At 37.3% G+C, this 24,074-nt stretch overlaps 2 protein-coding genes across 6 annotated transcripts in view; one reads left to right on the forward strand and one right to left on the reverse strand.

Annotated features, from left to right (window-relative positions):
- The first annotated feature begins 1,827 nt into the window (after window positions 1-1,827).
- On the forward strand, window positions 1,828-15,331 carry ube2t (ubiquitin-conjugating enzyme E2T (putative)). Of its 3 annotated transcripts, XM_061904502.1 has the most exons (8): window positions 1,828-1,981; window positions 2,263-2,372; window positions 5,391-5,460; window positions 7,390-7,495; window positions 7,590-7,688; window positions 8,156-8,225; window positions 13,713-13,796; window positions 15,033-15,331. In XM_061904502.1, the coding sequence occupies exons 2-7, from the start codon at window positions 2,264-2,266 to the stop codon at window positions 13,769-13,771; spliced, it is 513 nt and encodes a 170-aa protein (XP_061760486.1). In that variant the 5' UTR covers window positions 1,828-1,981; window position 2,263; the 3' UTR covers window positions 13,772-13,796; window positions 15,033-15,331. The 3 variants fall into 3 exon arrangements, with proteins under 3 accessions (XP_061760486.1, XP_061760484.1, XP_061760485.1); XM_061904500.1 differs by lacking the exon at window positions 8,156-8,225; XM_061904501.1 differs by lacking the exon at window positions 8,156-8,225 and having other exon boundaries at window positions 1,862-2,004.
- LOC133555062 (leucine-rich repeat-containing G-protein coupled receptor 6) overlaps window positions 15,195-24,074 on the reverse strand; it is a 114,932-nt gene continuing 106,052 nt past the window's right edge. For all 3 annotated transcript variants that reach the window (XM_061904498.1, XM_061904497.1, XM_061904499.1), the window contains 5 exons: window positions 20,852-20,923; window positions 20,221-20,346; window positions 19,625-19,779; window positions 17,602-17,682; window positions 15,195-17,491 (listed from right to left, as the gene is read on the reverse strand). In XM_061904498.1, the coding sequence (XP_061760482.1) occupies window positions 16,272-17,491; window positions 17,602-17,682; window positions 19,625-19,779; window positions 20,221-20,346; window positions 20,852-20,923 (1,654 nt within the window). In that variant the 3' untranslated portion in view covers window positions 15,195-16,271. The remainder of the gene's footprint in view (window positions 17,492-17,601; window positions 17,683-19,624; window positions 19,780-20,220; window positions 20,347-20,851; window positions 20,924-24,074) is intronic.

Genomic DNA, 24,074 nt, shown 5'->3' on the forward strand with positions numbered 1-24,074 from the left:
ACTGGCTGCAAAGTAAACAAAAACGTAATGCTGGATGACAGCAAAGACTTACGGCGTGTGGAGCAGTAGACAGCGTCCACAAAATGCATCCGTACATGACATGACAATCAACAACAAAATAAGAGTGCAAGACAATAACTAAAACACTACACAGGAAAACACACTAGAAACATCAAAATAAGTCAGGGCGTGATGTGACAGGCGATGACAGTACACCTACTTTGAGACAAGAGCTATAGTGATGCATGCTTGGCTATGGTTTGAATTCATATCCAACTAAGATTGATAGATTGATTGAATACTTTTATTAGTAGATTGCACAGTTCAGTACATATTCCGTACTAAATGGTAACACCCGAATACGTTTTTCAACTTAATCACGTCAATCAATTCATGGTACACATATATACTATCAGCATGATACAGTCATCAAACAGGTTAATCATCATAGTATATACATTGAATTATTTACATTATTTACAATCCGGGGGTGGGATGAGGAGCTTTGGTTGATATCAGTACTTCAGTCATCAATAATTGCATCAACAGAGAAATGGACATTGAAACAGTGTAGGTCTTGCTTAGTAGGATATGTACAGCGAGCAGAGAACATTGTGAGTTCAGATAGCATAAGAACAAGTAAATGTATTAGAAATACATTTGATTATTTACATTAGGTTATTTACAATCCGGGGAGATGGGATGTGATTGGAAGGGGGGTATTAGTAAAGGGTTGAAGTTGCAAGAACAATTTTTTTATTGTCAATATTGGCTGCTGAGTTTCATTTTTTAATCTTTTCTGCTGATGTTGTGCCTCGAGATTTTTTTTAAGGAAAAAAGTTTACCTTGTCTCAGAAAAGTTTGAAAAACACTGACCTAAGTGCACCCTAAACCAGTGGTTCTCAAATGGGGGTACTTGAAGGTATGCCAAGGGGTACGTGGGATTTTCAAAAAATATTCTAAAAAATAGCAACAATTCAAAAATCCTTTAGAAATGTATTTATTGAATAGCACTTTAACAAAATATGAATGTAAGTTCATAAACTGTGAAAAGCGTTGACAGCTAGAATTTTCATGGACATGTTTCATAAATATTGATGTTAAAGAGTTCTTTTTTTTTGTGGAGAAATGTATAGAATTAAGTTCATAAAACCAGAAGGATCTCTATTACAATCCCCAAAGAGGGCACTTTAAATTGATAATTACTTATGTGTAGAAATCTTTATTTATAATTCAATCAATCAATGTTTACTTATATAGCCCTAAATCACTAGTGTCTCAAAGGGCTGCACAAACCACCACGACATCCTCGGTAGGCCCACATAAGGGCAAGGAAAACTCACACCCAGTGGGACATCGGTGACAATAATGACCCAGTGGGACGTCGGTGACAATAATGACTATGAGTACCTTAGAGAGGAGGAAAGCAATGGATGTCGAGCGGGTCTAACATGATACTGTGAAAGTTCAATCCACAATGGATCCAACACAGTCGCGAGAGTCCAGTCCAATTGAATCACTTCTTTATTTTTCAACAAGTTTTTAGTTATTTTTATATCTTTTTTTACAAATAGTTCAAGAAAGACCACTACAAATGAGCAATATTTTGCCCTTTTATACAACTTAATAAATCAGAAACTGATGACATAGTGCTGCATTTTACTTCTTTATCTCTTTTTTCAACCAAAAATGCTTTGCTCTGATTAGGGGGTACTTGAATTAAAAAAAATGTTCACACAGGGTACATCACTGAAAAAAAGGTTGAGAACCACTGTCATAACCTAACGACACACTCAGAATGAGTGTGTATCCTCATCCTCAGTACTGTAGGGGGCGATGTGCATCTATAACGCTGGTGACGACCCGCCATTAAATGAAGAAAAAGAAAAACTTTGATGACGACATTGCAAGAGGGAAATATAAACGGACTCGCCTGTCTTCAATATTAAACGAAAGTTGAAAGCAGTAGAAAAAAAAGGAGGTGAAAACGTATTCTTGCATAAAGTAAGCTGTGTGTGATTGTATCATTCGCGTGGTTATTCTTGGTGAAATGACATAACCTTAGTTAGCTAAACAAAACGTAGCCCCAAGCTAAGCTAGCCATGTCAAATTAGTTTGAACCATGTCGTGCTATTTTGAACAAAATCACTCCTAATATAATATTATACACGGCGAGTTTTAGCGAATGTATTCACACTCCCTGAAGACACAAAACGCATATATTGAGATCATTTGGTATTCAGCTTCTCCTCCGTCCAACAGGATGCAGAGAGCTTCCCGTTTGAAGAGAGAACTTCAGATGCTGAGCACTGAACCTCCTCCAGGGATCACATGTTGGCAGACCGAAGAACGCATTGACGACCTGCGTGCTCGTAAGTATCAAGGGCGGATCCAGACTATTTTGAGGTGGTGGGACAGGGGGTTACAACAAACAAATTAGGGAGGCCACCTAGAAACAAGGACATGCACCTTCTTTACAATAACACAGGTCTTAACTCATTCTCTTTCTATGCCACATCAATGTGGAATGCACTCCCAACAGGTGTAAAAGTAAGTGCATCTCTATATTCCTTCAAAACCGCTCTAAAACAACACCTCCAGGCAACTTCAACCCTTTATTAATACCGTCCTCCATTAACATCCCATCTTCCCGGATTATAAATAACCTAATGTAAATAATCAAATGTACTTCTAATGTATTTACTTGTTCTTATGCTATCTGAACTCACTATGTTCTCTGCTCGCTGTACATATCCTTCTAAGTAAGACCTCCACTGTTTCAAAGTCCATTTCTCTGTTGATGCAATTGTTGATGACTGAAGTACTGATATCAACCAAAGCTCCTCATCCCACCCCCGGATTGTAATTAATGTAAATAATTCAATGTATATACTATGATGATTAACCTGTGTGATGACTGTATTATGCTGATGCTATGTATTTGTACCATGAATTGATTAACGTGGACCATGACTTAAACAAGTTGAACAACTTATGCGGGTGTTACCATTTAGTGGTCAATTGTACGGAATATGTACTGAACTGTGCAATCTACTAATACAAGTCTCAATCAATTCCATATGTAGACTAAGGCCCTGTTTAAACTAAGCCGGAGAAGGTTATCTTATCCTATCCTACTCAGTGGTTAGAGTGTCCGCCCTGCGATCGGTAGATTGGGAGTTCAAACCGCGGCCGAGTCATACCAAAGACTATAAAAAAAATTGGGACCCATCGCCTCCCTGCTTGGCACTCAGCATCAAGGGTTGGCGTTGGGGGTTAAATCACCATAAATGATTCCCGGGTGCGGCACATCTGCTTCCGCTTCCCACTGCTCCCCTCACTTCCCAGGGGGTGATCAAGGGGATGGGTCAAATGCAGAGGACACATTTCACCACACCTAGTGTGTGTGTGTGACAATCATTGGTACTTTAACTTTATCCAGAGTGAATCCCACCTAACCTTATCTGTGTCCACAAACAACAATGCCACCGTTTAAGACCACCTACGTCCGCCGGCGCAATGCAACCTAATACGCACGCACGGAAAATGCACACGTCAAAGTCATCTCCTGTGTTGCTTTGTGTGCAAGTTCTTAAATTCAACATATATGACCAATATCCAGTGGTGTGGTATTTCAATTAACTGGAATCCAGTGAGCTTTGGGGCCCTTTTGTAGTGAATCACACCTGAGTCATCTTAAATTAATCAAATCTTTATTAGACACGTAAGCAATGTGATAAAGAACATTTTACATCAATCAAACTAGGGCTCTGGTTATCTGGTCAGGACCCTCCTCACTCTTTTGCCTTCACTTTCATTGTCCATTCGTTTTTGGTGACTTTATATAGATATATTTGCAGACGTTGAGTCTGCGACATACATGGCTGACAACAACTTATACAGTCTGCTTTGCCAGTCCAATTGAATTTGCCTGTTTCCGTAGTTTTCCCTCGATGGCCAGGTAATACAAAACACACGCTGCCTTTTTCATCACATCTATGGTAGCTTGCATTCTCGTTGTCTTTTCTTAGACAAATGGACAAAGTTTTTCGCTAAGTAGCATCACAGCTGACCTGGACAAAGTGTTGTATCCCAAATAGCTGCAATCGCTTTCTCTTCAGGTATTCATGTTTGATTTCCACAAGCGTCTGTACAGACGGAAGTAGAAACACGGGCATGTCTGGATGACTCGCCTTCATGTTTCCAATGGTTAGCTGCTAGTTACGAAACCGCTTTATTATGAAGCTGGCTGTCTATGCAGATGATGATTTCATTTTCCAGCATGATCTGGCACCTGCACACAGTGCCAAAACCACCAGTAACTGGTGTACTGACCATGGCATTACTGTCCTTGATTGGCCTGCCAACTCCCCTGACCTGAACCCCATATAGAATTTGTGGGGTATTGTGAAGAAGAAGCTGAAAGACACCAGACCCAATAATGCAAATGAGCTAAAGGCCGCTATTGAAGCATCCTGGGCATCCATAACACCTCAACAATGCTACAGGGTGATTGCCTCCATGCCACACCGCATTGTAGCAGTAATCCGTGCGAAAGGATTCCCAACCAAGTACTGAGTGCATTAATCGACATTTTCAAATGTTTGATTTTGTTTTGCTGTCATATTTTTTTTTTTTTTTACTTGGTCTGAGGAAATATTCAAATTATTTGAGATAGGATTTTTGAGTTTTCTTAAGCTGTATGCCATAATCAGCAATATTAAAATAACAAAAGGCTTGCAATATTTCAGTTGATGTGTAATTAATCCAGAATGTATGACATGGTTATGTTTTAGTTGCAATACAGAAAATAAAGGACTTAATCGCAATATTCAAATTTTCTGAGACAGTTCTGTACGTGCACTTTGTGTACATTAATGTACTTCCCATTGTGTACTTAGTTTTACAATAACTTCATTGTAGAGACTTATCAATTAGCAACCTCAAGTGGGAAGTGTTTTCATCTCTAATTTGAAGGCCTGGTTACCTATGTGCCAAACTAAATTCCAACATTCAGAGCGGGCAAAATAATATATGTAAATAAACCAGGATTGTACAAAGTGTGGACTGTGTTACATTGTAGTTATAAAGTAAGCAACATTTGAAAAATGCAGCAAAACAATATCATATAACAAGAAAACAATATGTTGATATTTACAATAAATAACACAAATTTGTCTTTAAATATAAGTGTAACATTTAACGTATCACTGCCATATATAAAGGTTTAATGATATCATCATTTTGACAATGCCCCAGCCACACACTCATCGACCCTGGCCATAATTGCCAGTTTGTGGGAAGCGCCGAACATATTGTTCAATATTTTGCATAACTTCATTTTAATAATTTCATTTCACTGTTTATACTCCCTTTGTTATTCTTTACAGAAATAGTTGGTGGAGTGGAAACTCCGTATGAAGGTGGAATCTTTTCCCTGGAGGTCAAAGTTCCAGAGAGGTAAGGGTATTCGCAGGGTCTGAAAAAGTTTTAAATCCGACAATTTCAATTTAAGGCTTTCAAATGTCTAAAACATAATAAAAGGCCTTATATGCAATTTTGAAAGGTCTGATGCATCTTTTAATGCTACTCTTATTAAAAACTTGCATTAACTTCAGTCTTGCTTTTAAATGTTAAAATTTTTGAGAACACTATAACGTAAGTACGAAACCAAACCAAAGTGGATTATAAGTGCTACACTGGTCCAAATTTATAGCACATCATCAGCTAGTGTCCTGTGCTCTTGCAGCGGTGTGTTGTTACATCTTAGCATAGCAGCGGAGAAAACTTAGCAAAGCTGAATTACATGTATTAGATGGGCAAGTGCAAGTTCAACGATTTATGTTTCCAGAACGATCAATCTGATGCATGCTTGAAGCCGGTCAATTGAAACAAATAAAGTGTTAAGGACCCAGATGTGGAGCCATCGAGGAGGGAAGCGTTTGTAAACATTGTGGTGTAAGTGAAAGGAATGATAATGTAAAAGTAAAAAATCCGGGATAAGTCCCTGTCAAAATATGCTGAAACGCCACAAACATTTGCACAACTATGAAAGGATCAATTTAACACCTCCCAAAGGCGCGTTATGGAGGTAAACTGGCGCAAATGGCCAAAGGAGATGTTTTCGAGTGAAATTACATACGCACACGCAAATTTCTCTGTGGTAGTAGTGTACTTATAGCAGTAAAACTATAAAAAAACATAATCCTCATATTTATATTATTTATTTAAATATTTTCTGGTCAACTTCTGATGCCTAATCTTTTCTCCAAGTTTATACAGCAACTAAGCTCTAAAGGGCTGCCTGTTAAGTGTTTACACAAAATGTATGGTGGGGTGAGGAAAGCAAGGGAGATTTGTGAATGTCATGCTTAAATAAAAAATGGCCATTGTTTATTATCAATATGTTAAAAAAAAAGAAGTCATGAAAATCGGTACAAGTTTATTCATACATACCAGATACAAAATGAGCCGAGCAAATTTGAATGTTATCCACATTCACATCCAAATTATGTGAGACTTGCAAAGCCATAATCGCCTTCTTCCTTTTTAGACAATACCTATTTCTGCACTGTTTTTTACAAATTTGTGCAGAAAAAGTAGTGGTACTGTAAATGTTTTTTATCTGTTCGCTCAATTCTGACAGCTGCAAAAGTTAACCATTTAGCTTTAGCAGAGGTGCTAACAATCCCTTTCACAGACAATGTATTGTTGCATTTTACAATTGCTGACATTCTGGGTGTTGTTACATGAAAACACTTGATATGAAGCACACTGCATCTTCTGCAAGAAAACGGTTCTATGGCAAATCTAAAAAAATGTCTGTCTTCTAATATTTTTTTTTATACTTGTGTTAGTTTACAGCAGATAATCTTCTGATGTATTTAGTTGGTTTTACCATTTTGTGTTCCAATGTAAAAGAGCAGTGAATTAATTCATATACTTACAGTTCATTCTGGCCCTCTGGTTTTCTTTTATGCCTTTGAACTTTTCGTCTGTAGAGATGTGAAATGGTCTTGAATTATTTTCTATGTGGTCTAAAAAAATATTTTAAATGTCTTAAATTTCATGCACCTGGGAATAGGTTGATTGGCAACACTAAATTGGCCCTAGTGTGTGAATGTGAGTGTGAATGTTGTCTGTCTATCTGTGTTGGCCCTGCGATGAGGTGGCGACTTGTCCAGGGTGTACCCCGCCTTCCGCCCGATTGTAGCTGAGATAGGCGCCAGCGCCCCCCGCGACCCCAAAAGGGAATAAGCGGTAGAAAATGGATGGATGGATGGAAATTTGACTTGTTGAAACCTGCAGAGACCCTGTAACATTTCTGAGGCGTACGCTTTTTAAATGATGCACATTTCACCAATGTCACCAGCTATGTGCTTCTTTTAGATACCCATTTGAGCCTCCCAAAATGAGATTTTTGACACCCATCTACCATCCAAACATTGATGGTTCAGGACGTATCTGTCATGACGCCCTCAAACTCCCACCAAAGGTTGTAATAAACTAGATTAAAGTGCATGTGATAATTTTTTGCTTGCTTCTTGTTTATGTGTTTTGTAATACTTATTTGTATTATATTTTAACAGGGAGCATGGAAACCCTCCCTAAACATCTCAACAGTCCTTACCTCCATCCAACTTCTGATGGCAGAACCAAACCCTGATGACCCTCTAATGGCTGATATAGTGAGTTTTACTTATTTTTACTTAATGTATAGCTTCAACTGGAACCATTGTATTGCAGCTCAGTACATTTGCATATTCTGCAGCAAGAACTGAGAACCTTTAATTTCTTATTCTATATCTTTAGAACAAGCAGTTTATTTGCTGAAGTGTTGATCTATTGGTTAAATACTAATAATAAACAAAGCCCTTTTGTAGACATTTAAAGCGCTTTAAAGTGGGAACTCAGAACCCATCATTCATTCGCTCCAGATTCACACTGTTAGGGTTGTAAGCTACATTTGTAGCCACAGTTGCTCGGTTAGACCAAGGAAAAAATGGCTGCCAATTTGCGCCAACATCCTCTCCGACCACCACCAAAAATTCATTAGGATTCATAAACCAGTGTCTGCGTCACTGGGATCAATGTGGGTGAAGTGTCGTGCCTAAGGACACAACAGCAGTGATTGCGAAATATATATTTGTACCAGGAACCGTCAAGTTTCTGGATGGCCGCTCCACCATCTGAGCAACGCCTCCCCTCAGGAAGGTATACATACAGTAAGTCTGTCTCTCTAACAACATTTGACCCTGACAAAATGCATTGCATAGCATTTGCAGGGTTTTTACAGTCATGAGAAATCTGGAAAAGTTACGGAAAATATTATTTTTTCAGAAGGTTTGGTAAAGTCATGAAAATATATCCAAAGTTGAATTAATCTAAACAAAATGGATCTGTCGTAATATAAATGTAAGTTGTTACGGCACGTCATATTTTGGTCGTGCGAAAAAAGTATTTACAGTACTCTAGTGTGTAGGCATGTCCTGTGCAAGGGGTTACAAAGTGCAGGTACGCCCACTAGCTTGTTACTTCTACTAGTGAGGTGACAATGCTGGTAAAATGCCAACGAAGTGAAGCGTTAATACATGGCTTTTTAAGGATAAATACAAATTGTGGCTGGGAAAGGTCATTGATCCGAGAGGTGTTGAATGCAAACTCTGCTGTAAAACACTTGACCTTTCAAATACGCCCTTGAAGGGGAAAAAAAGCACAAATCAGTAGCCAGAGTTGCTAGTAGCGCAATACCCATAGCTGAGTTTATTTACCCTAATGTTGTTAGGACAGCCAACAACGCTATAGTATGGTTTCCACAGCATCAGAACAAATCACTTTGCCATTTCTGCAAAAAATTAAATCCTCAAACCCGAGATACTATGGGCGCCAAAATGTTTGGTTACAATTCATTTCATACATGTGTATAGTTTAAATATGATACGTCACATACTTTTTCATTTATGCCTGAAAGTATGAAATACGTGAATTCATACTACTCCTTCAAGTCCTCCGTGGACAGGGGCTGTCTTTTCGTCACCATTTTCACGGACAACCATGTTCCAGCGAAATGTAACTGTGGTCAGAGCCCGCTTACCCTAATGGGGTGCCCAGGGTCTCCAGGAATTTCAAGCCCTTGTCCCCCACCTCCACAACCCCAACCCCCCAAAAATCAGTTTGAAAAAAAAAAATCATGATTTTACTCAAAATAACTTAGGGATTGACAATTATGGCAAAAATAATAATCACGATTGTTTTGATGGAAATTTTAACCACGATTAATAACGCAATTTATTTATCAGTATTTTTTTGTAGCTCGAAAACTACTTTAATTATAGGCAACACTCCTTAATCCCTGAAAACTGAAGCGCCGCAGCGCATGCACACTTGCGCCATTAGGCCTTGATAAAACATGGCAGTAATTACACGGACTTTGTTTTGAAAATGTTCCTTCCGAGTAAACGGAGCCGATTGCTTCGTTTCACTTAATTTTAATCGCTTCTATTTCCGTGGAGTCTCGATGTGCGTTTAAGAGCACAATATTGGAGGAGAAAAATATTTGACGTTGCAGTTTCATTTTGAACGTGCAACTAGTGTTCGTCCATCAGCTGCAAGGACTGAGTTACCGTGCAGCAGGTGATGTGTCGGGAACTTTGCCACAACTTGTTTGTAAAGTCTTAAGTTTGTTTACTGGGATGCTCGCTCGTCCTTTTATTTTAACTGCTAACATTGGCAGTGTTCCAATAACATCAATACAGGATAGAATGTTTTGTTCTCTCATCGAATTGAACACGGGATTAATTGTCAGTGAGGCACAAAGATTATGTATTAGAGGTGAAAGGTATCACTTCTGTTTGTGTTGGCCAAACTTGCACTGAGGTAGATGGTTGTTGGAGAACAACAAAGCTTGTTTATTTGACTTTATCTTCATTAGCCAAACTGCTTTGTGTTTTATATTGATATCAAAAAGTAATCACCATGTTTTTGAAATTACTTGTGTTTTGTTCATTCCACAAAGTAATTACTTTAAAAACCATTCATGTGACATAGCATTTTGTTAATTTTATTATGGTGTATAATTAATACCTAGACAACAGATTTCTGCTCAACTTCTTAATGGATCTGTCCCAATACAGCATGTACATGTACACACATTAGTACATGTAAATGTATGTACGTAACTTAAAAACACCTCTCTCAATGAAAATATAAAAATAGAGATAGAGGTGTCATGTAATAAAAAAAGCTGATACTATTAATGAACAAAAAGAAAAATATTTGTTTTTAAATATATATGTAGATAACGTTTATCTAGAGCATTTTTATTAGCTATTACAAATTACATTATAGCGTCATGTTCACACTCCAACACTGTTTTACCTAACATAATCCTGATTAATATTTGTGATTTCAATATTGAAAAAAATTTATTGTAATTATTATTTTGTCCATAATCAAGCAGTTAATAAGTGTAATGTGTAAGACTAGATCTCATACATTACACTATTTTTTATATAAGGAAAAAAAGAGCAGTTACATTTTATGTCCATCAGGTGCCATCTTGCGAAATGTTCACTTTTATTTTTATGTAAGTATAGTATTATTTGGTTTGTGCCAAATTACTTTGTTTAGAATGCTTGTTGCTTCGATATGCACATTCAACTTTCTACTTCAGGTACATACATTCATTTTGAATGCGTTGTTTGTGTTTTTTTTTTTTTTTTAATAAAACTTGGTTAAAAGATTACGGTATATTGTAAGTAGTTTTAGAAAATTTTGAACACATTTAAAATTACCACGATAATAATGATAACCTTGAAAATTTTGGTCTCGGTACCCTGATACCTCTAATATATGTGAATGTTCTCATTTCTCCAGCTCATAGTCATCTCAGGGCATTCAATCGATCGCAACTTGACTGTTTGGTTTGTCTGAGAAGACGTTTCGCCGCTCATCCGAGTAGGCTTCATCAATTAATGCTCATAGACTTAGATTAAGTCTATATTGGTCAGCTCTAAGTCTATGAGCACTAACTGATTAAGCCTATTTTAATGAGCTGTGAAACTTCTAAGACAACCCAAACAGTCCAGTTGTGAGATTAAAAGATAGATATTTCAGTTAAAAAAACGTTGAAGCAAATAAACCCCAGCATGTAAAATAATAGTACTAACAATCCATTTTTAATTACCAATAGTAATATAAAAACAATAACATTTAGTTTTTCAAAACTGTGTACTTTTTGTGTCATACATTAAATTGGATGAAATTGTTGTTAATTCAATGCAAAAATCCTTAAATTTATTGTTGCAATACATCTTTGGACCAGTATTTCAAGTCAAAGCATTATAATTTTGTAAGGTACTTTTTGGATTATTTTATTTTTCAGTCAGACTGAATGTTCCACACAGGTCTGTTATTCTGAAGGGGAAAATGTGCTGCTGTTCTTCGCTTGACGAGTGTTGAGACGACTTGAAGGTTTATATGAAAAAAGAAAAAAAAAAGAGAGAGAGCCACAAGTTGTGACTGCTGTCCTATGTGTACATATATCTTACATAAATGATGTTGTTCACAACAACACAAGCAGTTAAGCTGTGTTGTAGGTATGTGGATTGTTCTTGCTAGCTTTAGCTTAGTATTTTAGTCGCTGTTTCAAGTGGTCGTCTCCACATTGTTTAGTTCAGGACAGGGTAGTTCAGTGTTTCTGGAACGAATGAGCAGTACAGAGCAAATTATTTTCCTGAATAAATGTTTCTTCTTCTTCCGATGACAGCTATTTACTCACATGTATTATTCTGGGATTATTTGTCGATTCCGTTTTATTAGCTAATTCTGTGATTCTATTCGTGGTTATGTGAACGCAGAAATCATATTTCCTTACTTGTTTTATTTTTTTTTTAGTTTAGTGATCATTGGTTAGGCATATTAGTGCTGTACCAAATAAAAAGTAGCAACAATGATGAGAAACAAAACTTCTTGTTGACATGGTCTTGTTTTCACTTATTTGCTCCTCATCTGTTTTACTGTCACACAGTCTAGAACAGTGGTTCTCAACCTTTTTTCATTGATGTACCCCCTGTAGAAAAATTTTTAATTCAAGTACCCCATAATCAGAGCAAAGCATTTTTGGTTGAAAAAAAAAAGATAAAGAAGTAAAATACAGCACTATGTCATCAGTTTCTGATTTATTAAATTGTATAACAGAGCAAGATATTGCTCATTTGTAGTGGTCTTTCTTGAACTATTTGCAAAAAAAGATATAAAAATAACAAAAAACTTTTTGTAAAATAAACGAGTGATTCCATTATAAATAGAGATTTCTACACATAGAAGTAATCATCAACTTAAAGTGCCCTCTTTGGGGATTGTAATGAAAATCCATCTGGATTAATGAACATAATTCTAAACATTTCTTCACAAAAAAATAAATCTTTAACATCAATATTTATGGAACATGTCCACAAATCTAGCTGTTAACACTGAATATTGCATTGTTGCATTTATTTTTACAGTTTATGAACTTACATTCATATTTTGTTGAAGTATTATTCAAAGAATATATTTATAAAGGATTTTTGAATTGTTGCTATTTTTACAATAGTTTAAAAAAAATCTCACGTACCCCTAGTCATACCTTCAAGTACCCCCAGGGTTACGCGTACCCCCATTTGAGAACCACTGCTCTAGAATTTGCATGCACATTGCGTGGCCCAATAATCATTTAGTTTTATCGATTATGATATTTTTATGATTTTGTTAAGCCATGACTAAAATTTGATTATATGTCCAGCCCTAAAAAACAGCAACAATGCAACAATATCATTCCTTTTTAAAATAATTTTGGTCATGAATACATTGCCTTTGTGATAGCCGCATGCATGTGTGTGTGATTGTAATAGACGCCAGCCAACTCCAACGGTAGTGCTGGCGACCTGGCATAGTCTGTGCTTTTAGCTTAGTAGTCAGCATGCTTGCCTCTCATGCTTGCAGCTTGGGTTCGCGCCCAGCTCAGAGCAGTAGGGAAAAAAACACAACGCAGCCAAGAGAGAGCGTACACAACTGCTATACAAAGCAAAGCTGTCTGTGATTGACAGTTATGAACACCAATCATTGCATTCTGCTGTCATAATCAAGGGCTTCTAAGTGGGTGGGGCCCCTTGGCTTCAGCCCAGTTAAGCCCGTGCGTTAACGCGGCCTTGCCTGTGGTGAGAACAGTAGTGCCTATGTCTGTGCTTTTTGGCTTGCTTTGCACTTTAAAAGACTCTTACTGTGATTAGTGTCCCAAAAAATGACATGTAATGTTGTTTGACGAAAGCTTAAGCCAAAAAATGTATTTATTTTTGAGCCTGTGGGGGAAATAAAGTCTAAACTGAGTTGAAATATGAGAAGATTTGGTTAGGTGTGCCTGTCTTGTGTTTTTCTGTTTTAGAGAGACACCATATGTTTCTGATGTAAACATAATTCGACTTAGCGTTACAATAAGTAAAGATAGCATTGTAATTATCCATCCATTTTCTGCCGCTTATTCCCGGTCGGGGTCGCGGGGGGCGCTGGCGCCTATCTCAGTTGTTGGTGTTCCCACTGAGATAAAATATATTCTTATTGTCATGGAAATTTAGTAAAAGGTTTCGGTAAAGTTATTATAGGAACAAGTGTAATAACCCTACATTTTTCATGTGACACTGGGGAATTGCAGAATGATTTTTTTTTTCATGTAGGCATCAGAGTTCAGATACAACAAACAGATGTTTATGCAGAAGGCCAGGAAATGCACTGAAGAACATGCGGTTCAGAAGACCACGGTAAGGCTTTTTTTAAATTTGAAATTAATTTTGGTTCTTTTAATGGCAAATTACATCAGTTTTCTTGAGGCACTTAAAAGTTTGTGAAGGGCCACACTCATTATACAATAATAACTGATATTTGTATAAGCTCACTATTAACTACTTATGCTAATAATGGTTATAATATAAAGTTTCACAGGCAATAAAGGATTGAGGAAACATAAGTATAAGTGCTGCACATATGATACACAAATGCCACACAGTGACCTACTGGTTAGCATGTCAGACTAATAGTCAGGAGATCAACGGTTCAAATTTAACAGGAAAACATATTTGTGTTAATTTGGCATGTTTTTCCGCGTGCATAGATTTTTTTATGATTAATTCAGCTTCTTCTTATAACCCCAAAACATGCTGACCGGAGACTCTGTCTCAGTCCAAAGGTGTCCAAAGTTGTGAATGGTTGTTTATGTTCATTGTGAATTACTTGCGACCAGTCCAGGGTGTACACTGTCCCCGTAACTGTGATTCTAATCAGGAAATATAAGTGGTATAGATAGAAAACAGATAATTGGCAGATTCATTACAATAAATTAGAATACTATAATATAAAAATATATTTTATTTCAGGAGTTCAATTCAGACTAAGGACTCAGAAGATTTTTCAGTTCATATTCTTATTAGACATAATGATATTCAACTTTTTGACAACATTTCAAAGTTAATGAGATATGGAATTTGGGGGTTTATGTAAGCTATCAAAAATCTATCCATCCATTTTCTACCGCTTGTCCCTTTTGGGGTCGCTGGAGCATATCTCAGCTGCATTCGGGCGGAAGGCAGTGTACACCCTGGACAAGTCGCACCTATCAAAAATGGTTAAGAAATTGATTGTTAAAATATTTTACTATTTGAAGAGAATCTATATTAGGAGTTTTACTTTTTTTCCCTTGAACCACTAAAATAAATTATGATTTCAAAGATGTTCTCATATATTTAGATGCAACTATATACAGAGATCCATGTTCATGACCATATAAGCACACCAAATTACAAGTAAACAAGTAACTAAGAAACCTTAGTTACTTGTTTACTTGTAAGATTATTTTTTAAAGACAGTATATGAATCGGAGGTGCACATGCTTGATTGTTGACTGTTTTATTCTTAAATGAATAATACTGTATATGTATTTAATTTTGACTATATTATTTTGTGGGCATAATATTAAATAGTGTATCCCTGTCTTTGTTCAGACAATCTTGGAGATCAGCCAAAACAATGTACGAGAGAATGAATCATCGCGCAAAAGGGAAGCTTCCGGTGCACAGAAGGAGAAAGGCAAGCTAGCAAAGAGAACATGTGTATAGTGGCAACCACCTTGTTAAAGCCATGTGCCGCTTTACTTTTGAGAGACGTGTATTTTGCAGTTTATTTGCATTATTTTATTGATACATTTTCACAATCATTCACGTACCCATAATATACAGTAGCTACATATGTACAGGTATTTGCATGTTTGTGTTTTAGTAAATATTAAAAAAATACAAAGGAGGGCTTTTTGTGGTGATTGCTTTTGTACAGCAGTGAGACCATAGTGGTTGCTGTACAGTATAACGTTATTTTTATTCAAACATATGCTTTTCATTTGTATACACAGTAGTGTTTACAACCTAAATAGCAACAAATGATTTTATTTTTGTTAAACTGCATTTGTTAACTTAATGTGTAAAATATTTGGTGTTGTGTCATAAAAAAAGAGTCAATATCGTGCCAGTTCAGAGGTAGTTACATTGTTTATACACACTGCTGGTCTGCGAGATAAAATACGGTAGCTACATCCCATTCAGTCTATTCTGTAGAATTGCTTATTTGAAAGAAAACAATCCAACTTTAAATGTGTTGCACATGTTTGAAAAGGACTGACATGGGAAATGTTAGCTTAACCTGGTTAAATACATGACATGACAATAAATCTCTTAATATCCAGTAAATTGAAAATACAAATAGACAATTAAATATAATCCATATATAGCCAGACAATCTGAAACATCTAAACAGCATGCCCCATGATCAATCATATTTCAATATGAACATTTATGCATATAAGTTTTCAATACAATTTTAAATCCACCCCACGGAAAGTTCTCCAAGGATGCGTCTTTTAATGATCAACTTTTAGCTTTTACTGGAACTTTGAGGATTTACATCTTTGACTAATGTAATCCTATTGGTTGGTTCTAAAAATTAAGTGTTAAAAAATGTATAATGGAGCGCAATCTAATGTTAATTCCTTAATGCAGAGGAAATTTGCTGTTGCACTTTCCCTTTCAAGAGGCACTCTGGCGTTCATTAGTTTTTAAATCAATACTCTTCAGTTCCATGTGATCTCCTTGTAACGTTCTGTGAGGCCCAGAAATGGTCTTTTGCAACTGTATATAATGACCTGTGAATGTCCGTAATTCCCCATGTTTTCAGGAAGTTAGTTTAGTAGTTTATGCATTTGGGGCCACAGAGTTAGTCATGGTTAAGCCATGTATCGGACAATTGTGAATATCTTGCTTCAGATTCTTCAGAGAGCCTTTTTCATCAAGTTTCCCTTGTTCTTGTCTGGCGCTGGTTGTCTGACAAGTGATTAGAGGAACTGAGTAAGTAGAGGAGCAGTGGGAAAATATATCCATTTGTGCGCCGAGAGCAGAGCCCCTACTGCAAAGGGTATCCACATCAGCAAGTGACACCTGTGTTGAAGAATCAAAGCAGGAGCTCTTCTCTGTCTCCACAGAAACCAGTGAGTCTAGAGTGCGTTCCCGGCGAAGCTGAGGACTCGCTTTTGGGCGCGACCAGAAAAAATACTGGGAGTGTCTTGTAAAAAGGAGGAAAAGTAAGGGATTTAGGCAGGCAGGAAGAGGGTGAAGAAGTAAAAGTACTGATTTCAACACTTCTTCCCCGAGAGAGAGGAGACCCAGGAGGAAGCAGATTGAAAGGAAAGCGACTGGTACATACAGGAGGCCATTTGTGAAAATTAGCCAGGCTACATGTTTGATCATAGCACAGTCCCACAAGCCTTCACATTCTCCTCGAAGTAATTCCCAGTACAGGCGGATGTATGAACATATTACTATGAGTAGGCACAGTGTGTTCATCATAATGAGCACTAAGGGGAATATCAAAGCAGTTGGTTGCTGAGAAGTAGAAGAGGGTAGAGGTGTGGGTAAGCAGAAAGGTGAGGATCCATACTCTCCAACTCCAAGCAAGGGGAGACAAGCTAAGCCCAACGAAAGAGTAAAGCAGAAAAGTGCAGATGTGCGTACACTCCTGAGGGTGGGTGATTTCCCATAGCTGCGTGCACATGTCATACTCACTCCACACTGCACAGCTGCAAGTGTCAGCAGTAACACGCTTGCCTCAGAGGCAAGTACCCACAACCATCCCGTCAACTGACATCCAGGACCTCCTTGCCAGCGGGCACCAAAGTGGCTAAACTCTTCTAATGTTAAAATGTCTACAAGTGCCAGGGTGCTTGTGCACACGCCTGTCAGCAGGTTGGAGGCACCCATGCAGGCAACTGTGAATCTCAGTGGTGACATGGAGCTGGGTGAGCTAAATAGAGAAAGAAGTTGGAGGATGTTTCCCAGTAGAGACACAAGGGATATGGTCCATAACCCAACACGAACCAACCAGCTTCCCAGGAGGGAGTCACAAGGACGAAATGGACCTGCAAAACAAAAAAAAGTGCAGGCCATTCTCAGTTTAAAAAGAAAAAAGACATGTCAAATTGGAATTTACATAATACAACTTTATGCATTGTGATGGACATTCGCAGACCTGGTGTGGGTGTGCATTGGACACTGGCCGGAAGTTTGGACTCTTCTAATTCCAGCTGGAATTCTTCCAAATCAGGGTCATCTGGAATCATTAGGATCAATGTTCAGAACTCCGTATCACAGTACATGTTTCATTTCTACAACACTTAGTCTGCTTTAGCTTTTGTATGGCAAGAGAACAATACACTAGAGAGAAGTGATTTGTCATTTTCACATTCAGTATTTCTTACTTACTGATTTTATTGACATGTTTTCAAATGTAATTTGTATGCATTGTTTTAAATATGTTGGTTAAGGGGCTCTTTGTTACTGCAGGAACTTTTACAGAAACTTTCCAATTTATTCTAGTTGATTAAATATCCCCTGCATTTTCACTAATAATGACCCGGGTAAATACGGTTGCACAGTAACTATTTTACTACTTCCTAGTAACGAGGTGCTACTTTTGAAAGTTCCTGAAGAACTTCAGAGGGTTGGCTCTGCTGTTGAACGCCGATTGGTTGAACACATTTGGGGCGTTGCTATAACTTTTGTTTTCAAAATTTCATAACTTGTTTCTTGGGCTTCACGGTGGCAGAGGGGTTAGTGCGTCTGCCTCACAATACGAAGGTCCTGCAGTCCTGGGTTCAAATCCAGGCTCGGGATCTTTCTGTGTGGAGTTTGCATGTTCTCCCCGTGAATGCGTGGGTTCCCTCCGGGTACTCCGGCTTCCTCCCACTTCCAAAGACATGCACCTGGGGATAGGTTGATTGGCAACACTAAATTGGCCCTAGTGTGTGAATGCGAGTGTGAATGTTGTCTGTCTATCTGTGTTGGCCCTGCGATGAGGTGACGACTTGTCCAGGGTGTACCCCGCCTTCCGCGCGATTGTAGCTGAGATAGGCGCCAGCGCCCCCCGCAACCCCGAAAGGGAATAAGCGGTAGAAAATGGATGGATGGATGGATAACTTGTTTCTTATTTCTTGTGTATTTTTCTGACGACATACTTGACAATGGACAGGAAGAAACACTTTCAACTTTCAGAAGCTTTTATGTGGAATCTGTGTGTTACAGAATGCTGATTATTGGAACTATTATGCAGTATTTTTACTCAGCCAAATCTTTTAACTAGTATACAGTTTAATGCTGTTTGAAAGTTTTTACAAACATAGTTTTGATAAGCACAGCCACACGAAGTGGACAGACACTTTCAAACGTATCTAAAACGTATTTGACCAGACTTTAAAACAGCGACTGGAGCTGCTTACCCAGACATAGACAATGTTGTTTAGTGACACAGTAAAAGAGTGGAACAAAGGTAAATCACATAAAATAGTCCCTACTTACGTTTTTTCAACTTGTAAAAGTAGTAATTTTTTTAGTTATTAGCCTCAGCCTGATGGAAAAAAATGCTACAGTAATGCTAACGCTAAGTCTGATGTACTCATGTTGTCGCTCTGAGATAAACACTGACATTTATCATGCATATAATCGTTATTTACAACTGAAATGGTCCATAAGGCCACGCCTGATCCTCAACAATTCATAATTTACTGAGGGGGACTTTCTGACTGTTGGACATTGTGGACAAAGGCCTAGCTCACTTTTATGTAAAATTTGATAGACTTTGTTTTCAAATCATATCAGTTTGTATCTAATTGCTTTTTATTTAATTTACTTACACTTTAGTTAAAGAAATATGACCTGTAATTGTTTATATACGAGATATCAATATAGAAATATACTTTACCACTCATCCAAATGTCATCAGTCCCATTTGTATAAACTACCCGAGGAAATGCAGTGGAAACACAACCCAAACAAGTCTACAAGGACCAAAAGTTCCATGAATTTAATGGTCCTGAGCTGTTGGTTAACTAACTTCCAAAGTGTTCTGACATGTGTCAAGAGGGCTTCCATCAAAATTACACATTTATTGGGACTCAGCTTTCCATCGCATGTCTCAACCCCGTTGCCTAGTTGTGTCCATGGTTGCTACAGTACAAGCGATATTGTAGAACACACAGATTTATGTAGTTGCTCACATTGTGTGTGGCCGTGGTTTGGGTAAATGGCCACAGTTCTTTTGTGAAGGTCATCATCTGTGCTTCTTTGTTCAGTGTCCCACTGGTTGGATGACTTGTAGCTATCACAAGACCCATACGCACAGCACTGGTAGGCGTAAGGCATTTCAATCACCCTGTAATATACAAATGCATCCAAGCCACATGTTTGAAAACTTGTGTAGAAATGTAAATAATTCATATGAATGTCACATTGGCAAGTACCAATTCTTTAGCACAGCAAGTATGCATGCATTTTGGTTAACATGGCGTGTAGAGGTCTTACCTACGGTACTTTAAGAAAGTGAACCACAGAGAGATTGTAAACTATTTAATTTCTGGGAAGTTATTAACTGTGTTTGTTGATAAAACGATACTATGCTGTCAAGGTGAAGGTCTTTAGAACTTCTGCTGGCATGTCCTGTCTTCCTTTGAAATCCAGACTGTCATTTGCTTTCCAAAACCTTTTCTGTTATTATGGAATTTTGACAAGAATCTACTTGCTCATGATGAATGCTTGCTTGTTATTACAGTTCAGAATTGGCTTATAAATGCAGACTATGCTGTATGTGCTTTACCTCATGTGAGGGAAGTGATCAGGGCTGAAGGTGTCGTATAACTCAGTGTTTCCACGGAGTTTGAGATGAGTGAGACCTCCCAATCCTGCAGATGGCAATGAGCGAAGCCTGTTTTCAGCTAGGTCCCTGGAATAAATAAAGAAGCCCATCCAAAAAGGGAGTTAGATGTCAGTTCTGATCAGACTTTATAAAATGTGTTTATCACAAAAATACAGAAGGTAATTTTCACAATAGGCTTTTTTGTTTAAAGCATATAAAAATAAAAGCTCTGTGTCACAAGCCTGCTCCTTTTTGTCTTATAGAACACACTGTCAAACAGTGTATCTGCTTCTAAAGTTGGGCATACACCAAGCATAGTTTGCATGATGTGGCACTTTACAACATCAGTAATTGTAGAATAACCGTAATTATACAAGATAATATAACAAGCTACGTATTTAATTATTCTTGCTGATAAAATACAATGCTCTTAGTTAATCCAATACATCTTACTTTCAACTTGAGGGGTTAATGATACTTTCTGAATACACAAATACAAATCACCTTATTGTTTTGGCTTTTGTAAATTGCATACTTAACAGCAAAACACAAAATTGCAATTATATGTGTATCATGTGCATTTTTTACTCACAGTTTGACCAAGGAATGCAAAGAGGCGAACGCATCTGCATGGATCCACTCTATCTTGTTCCAACTCAAATCCCTGACAAAACCCAGACAAAACAGAAATTAGTTTAAAAATGTCGCTTACCACTAGATGTCAGTAAAGCTTCAGCATGCAAAGGGAAAGCATGCCCACTGCCATAGCAACCATGTTCACAGGACCAATTCCATTTGAATTTTGGGTTTTATTTTTTAGAGGCCTGTAAAGATTAAATTCTCTTGTTTGAAAGGGTTTTTTTTTTGGCGAAAATGTTTATTGTGGATAGTTTTTTCTTCTGTCCATTCCTCTTTCCTATCAATTGACAACTTATCGGAATCCTGACCTATGGTATGTCATTCGTCAATACCCCAATCAGTGTTTCCCACAGGTCAGGCATCTATTTGTGGTCGGGGGGGGTCAGCGGGGGTGGCGATGACCAAGAAGAACGCGGAGTTGGAATATAATTACAGCACTTTATGTACATATTTATATACATATTTATATAATATGTACATATTTATATAATATGTAACTACAAGCTCCATTCACAGACAGAGTCCCATTGCTTTTATGAGCGGTCGAGCAAGTCAAAAGCCGAGTTTTTTATTTATTCATTTATTTCTTTTATTTGTGGCGGCCGTAATTCTTTCATGGCGGGCCGCCGCAAATAAATGAATGTGTGGGAAACCCTGCCAATAATTGTGCATTGGACATTGAATTTCTGCAGTAACTACATATAATACATGCATACAACCCATTTGTTACGGTGAACTCCCGGATGCAATATCATGTTGGTTGGTGAGGTTAATATTTATTGATGGCTGTGCATTCACAAAGAGCGACTCGAAACTTAGATTCTAAGTAAGAAACGAAAGATGGCTGTTCAAAAAATGAATCAAACAGATTTACAGTGAGGTATAACAGGGAAAAAACACAAACATCCCCATAAAAGGTGGAAACAAAAATGTGTGTTAAAATAAGCAGAGTAATTTTGCAGTCTGACTACAATAAGATGCTGAAACTGAAAAACAAATACAACTCTCTTCAAGGGGAAGTATCTAAACTCTTACTGAAAAATAAATACACTTTGAAAATATCTGATAAACCACAAAAACTTTGATTGATTGATTGATTGATTGGTATATTTTTATTTCAAATATGCAAAAAAAAACAAACAAGAGCAAGCATGATCCAATACAGTGCTATAGCCTTAATGGCTATTATAACAAAATGAAAACAATGGAGAATAAAAAAACAAAAAAAAAAACAAATGAGCATTCGACTTTTTTTTTTTTTTTTTTTTTTTTTACATATTTGAAAAGGAGTGAGAAGAAGTATACACTTATTTAATCCCACCCCTTTTCTTTAAATCATAAATTACTCTGAGCTCGAACTTACTTGTTCACTCTATGTACAAACTTAATGAACTTGTATATAAATAAATGATAAATATATACATACATATGCACACTACACACATACATAGCCACACCGTTACCACAAGTGCTCATGGAAATAGTATCATGGAAAAAACAAAAACAAAAAAAACAGCAGAACTAGTGCCTCAATGGGCACTGGTACGCAAAGGACTTCTGTCTAGACAACTCAAAGGAGATCAATCCTAAACTGCTATCCACAAAATATGCTCAAAAACAGGTGAAGCATGTACAGATTTACAGGATATCAACAATGTATTTAAATAATTTTATTCAGAATGATATAAATTTAGTTCAGCTATATCGGTTAATGATTTTAATGATGTTTTTACTCCATTAAACCTACCTCAACTGAGTCCAAATCATCAGAATTCTTAAGACAATATTATTTCATCTAAAGAACTGCTAAAAGCACTGTAATCTTTCTCAGTGAATAAAAGCCCTGGTCCAGATAGATTTGGTGCAGAGTTTTATCAAGCTTTTAGTGAAATACTGTCCTCTATAATACTTACAATGTTAAATTAATATTTCGTAAACAATAAACTTTCAAGCTCCTTGTATGAAGCCCATATATGTATAATACCAAAAAAGGTAAAAAAAATCCACTCGATCCAGCCAATTATGGAACTATCTCCCTGCTCAATCTAGACCAGGGGTGTCAAAGTCAAATACAGAGTGGGCCAAAACTTAAAACTGAACAAAGCCGCGGGCCAACGTTGAACAAATTAACCTTTTTAAAGGGACCCAAACAAGTTGTGCATTGAATATTGAACAAGCAACCTTATATAACTTTATAGTGACATGCAAAATCGAGTTTCAAATAATGATAATAATAAATAAATATCAATGGCATATCAAAAATAAAATTTTAATAGCAATTTAATGCCTCTTTTTCATTTGCAGCCTTCTGAGGTAAATATCAAAATAAACTTTTTCCACAGGCTGATAATAAATTTGAAAATAAAATAATAATGAATGAATCAAAGATTCAGGCCTTTTTACTGCTCATTTTGCAACACAGTGATCTAATCTGATGTGCCCAAGCCAGATATTGTAGCGTCCCGGAAGAATTAGTGCTGCAAGGGGTTCTGGGTATTTGTTTTGTTGTGTTACGGTTTGGATGTGTTTGTCATTCTTGTTTGGTGTGGGTTCACAGTGTGGGGCATATTTGTAACAGTGTTAAATTTGTTTATACTGCCACCTTCAGTGTGACTTTATGGCTGTTGACCAAGTATGGCCTGCATTCACTTAGGTGTGTGTAGAAGCTACATATATTACGTGACTGTGCCGGCACGCTGTTTTAAAGGAGGAAACGCGGACGTGACGACAGGTTGTAGGGGACGTCAAAGGCTGTACCTTTTAAGGCACGCCCCCAATATTGTTGTCCGGGTGGAAATCGGGAGAAATTCGGGAGAATGGTTGCCCCGGGAGATTTTCGGGGGGGTTGGCAAGTATAAGTATTAGCGGTGAATGCGGTGTATAATACCGGTGGGCCAGCTTTAATGTTAATTTGATATTGCCACAAGGGCCAAATGAAATTAAAAGGTGGGCCAATTTTGGCCCGCGGGCCAGAGTTTGACACCCATGATCTAGACCAGGAGCGCTCACACTTTTTCTGCAGGCAAGCTACTTTTCAATTGACCAAGTCGAGGAGATCTACCTCATTCCTATTTATAATTTATATTTATTTATTTATGAAAGAGACATTTTTGTTAACAAGTTAATGGTGTTTAATGATAATACAAGCATGTTTAACACACATAGATTCCTTTCCT

This window comes from Nerophis ophidion, linkage group LG06 (genome assembly GCF_033978795.1).
Source record: "Nerophis ophidion isolate RoL-2023_Sa linkage group LG06, RoL_Noph_v1.0, whole genome shotgun sequence".
Taxonomy (NCBI): domain Eukaryota; kingdom Metazoa; phylum Chordata; class Actinopteri; order Syngnathiformes; family Syngnathidae; genus Nerophis; species Nerophis ophidion.